Below are 1580 nucleotides of genomic sequence, written 5' to 3' on the forward strand. Positions count from 1 at the left end.
AAGAAGCACACAGAAGGTAAACAGTATGTTGTTTTGTTTGTTTCTTGGCATAGATGTTTCTTCAGGTAATATCAGTGCAGTAATGTAATTTTATTTGTATTTTGATATAAATTTAATTGTATTTTGCTACAAACTTAATTTAATTTTACTACAATTTTAATTTTATTTTATTTAAATCTTAATTGTATTTTACTACAAGTTTAGTTATTTACTACAAATTTAATTGTATTTTACTGAAATTTTAATTGTATTTTACAAATTTCGTTTGATTTTACTGCAAATTTAATTTTTATTACAATTTTGATTTGATTTTACTGCAATTTTAACTGTATTTTACTTCAAATTTAATGGTAGTTTACTACACTTTTAACTGTATTTTACTTCAATTTTAATTGCATTTTACTACAATTCCAATTGTATTTTACTACAATTTCAAATGTATCTTACTACAATTTCAATTGTATTTTATAGTTTCAATTGTATCTTACTACAATTTTAATTGTATTTTATAGTTTCATTTGTATCTCACTACAATATCAATTGTATTTTGCTACAATTTTAATTGCATTTTAGAACGTTAATTTGCTATCAAGAGATTATCCGAGACTGAAGGCCGCAAGAGTAGTTATTTTAGGTTTAATTACTAAACAATGTAATTGTGTTAACTTTGATAATTTCTGGAGTTAATGTTCTACAAGTTTAATTCCTTAGAATATAATAACAGGGAAGATTATTATTTCTTTGTGAAAAGTTTTAAGTAATGATTCAGTAATAGAAACATTTTGTATGCTAAGACCTTAATAGAAACAAATGATAGAATTGTAGAAAATATAAATAAGATGGTTGAATTCATTGATTAAGTTAAGGGAAAGATATTAATTAAAATCGAAGATATAGAAAATGTATTTAAAATCAAAGATATAGAAAATGTATTAAAAATCAAAGATATAGAAAATGTATTTAAAATCAAAGATATAGAAAATGTATTAAAAATCAAAGATATAGAAAATGTATTTAAAATCAAAGATATAGAAAATGTATTTAAAATCAAAGATATAGAAAATGTATTTGAAATCAAAGATATAGAAAATGTATTTAAAATCAAAGATATAGAAAATGTATTTGAAATCAAAGATATAGAAAATGTATCTAAGATCATTTGAAGATGTATTGTTATTCAATAATATTTTTTATTAGTTTCATAATAACAGATTAACTCATTATTAAGAGGAGTAATATCTAAGGAAATCTTGGAAACGTCCCAGCCTTACGATATACTGGGCTAGGGTTCGAGACCCGCTCAAGCTCGATAGTTTCTTGTAGTGTCTGCAACCTCACCATCCTCGTGAGCAAATGAAACAGTTTTGGGGGAGCCTAGAGGTCTACCTGCTGAATCATGAACAGCCATTACCTGGTCCTCCTTGGTCCTAGCTTGTGTGGAGAGGGAGCTTGGGAGGTCTTCTTACATAAGTTTAATGAGAGATGGAACCCTGGGTTAAAACCCTTTATGTAATTACAGCAGAGTTATACATGAAATACAGACAGCACCAAGTTACAGTAATTTCTTAGATGCAATTGGT

At 26.0% G+C, this 1580-nt stretch overlaps 1 protein-coding gene across 1 annotated transcript in view; it reads left to right on the plus strand.

Moving 5' to 3' along the window:
- LOC137648275 (uncharacterized protein PF3D7_1120600-like) overlaps window positions 1–1163 on the plus strand; it is a 16975-nt gene extending 15812 nt beyond the window's left edge. The window contains exons 2-3 of the mRNA XM_068381201.1: window positions 574–652; window positions 862–1163. Of these exons, the coding sequence (XP_068237302.1) occupies window positions 574–652; window positions 862–1163 (381 nt within the window). The remainder of the gene's footprint in view (window positions 1–573; window positions 653–861) is intronic.
- Window positions 1164–1580: the final 417 nt, after the last annotated feature.

The sequence above is a fragment of the Palaemon carinicauda genome, chromosome 10, assembly GCF_036898095.1.
Source record: "Palaemon carinicauda isolate YSFRI2023 chromosome 10, ASM3689809v2, whole genome shotgun sequence".
NCBI classification, from domain to species: domain Eukaryota; kingdom Metazoa; phylum Arthropoda; class Malacostraca; order Decapoda; family Palaemonidae; genus Palaemon; species Palaemon carinicauda.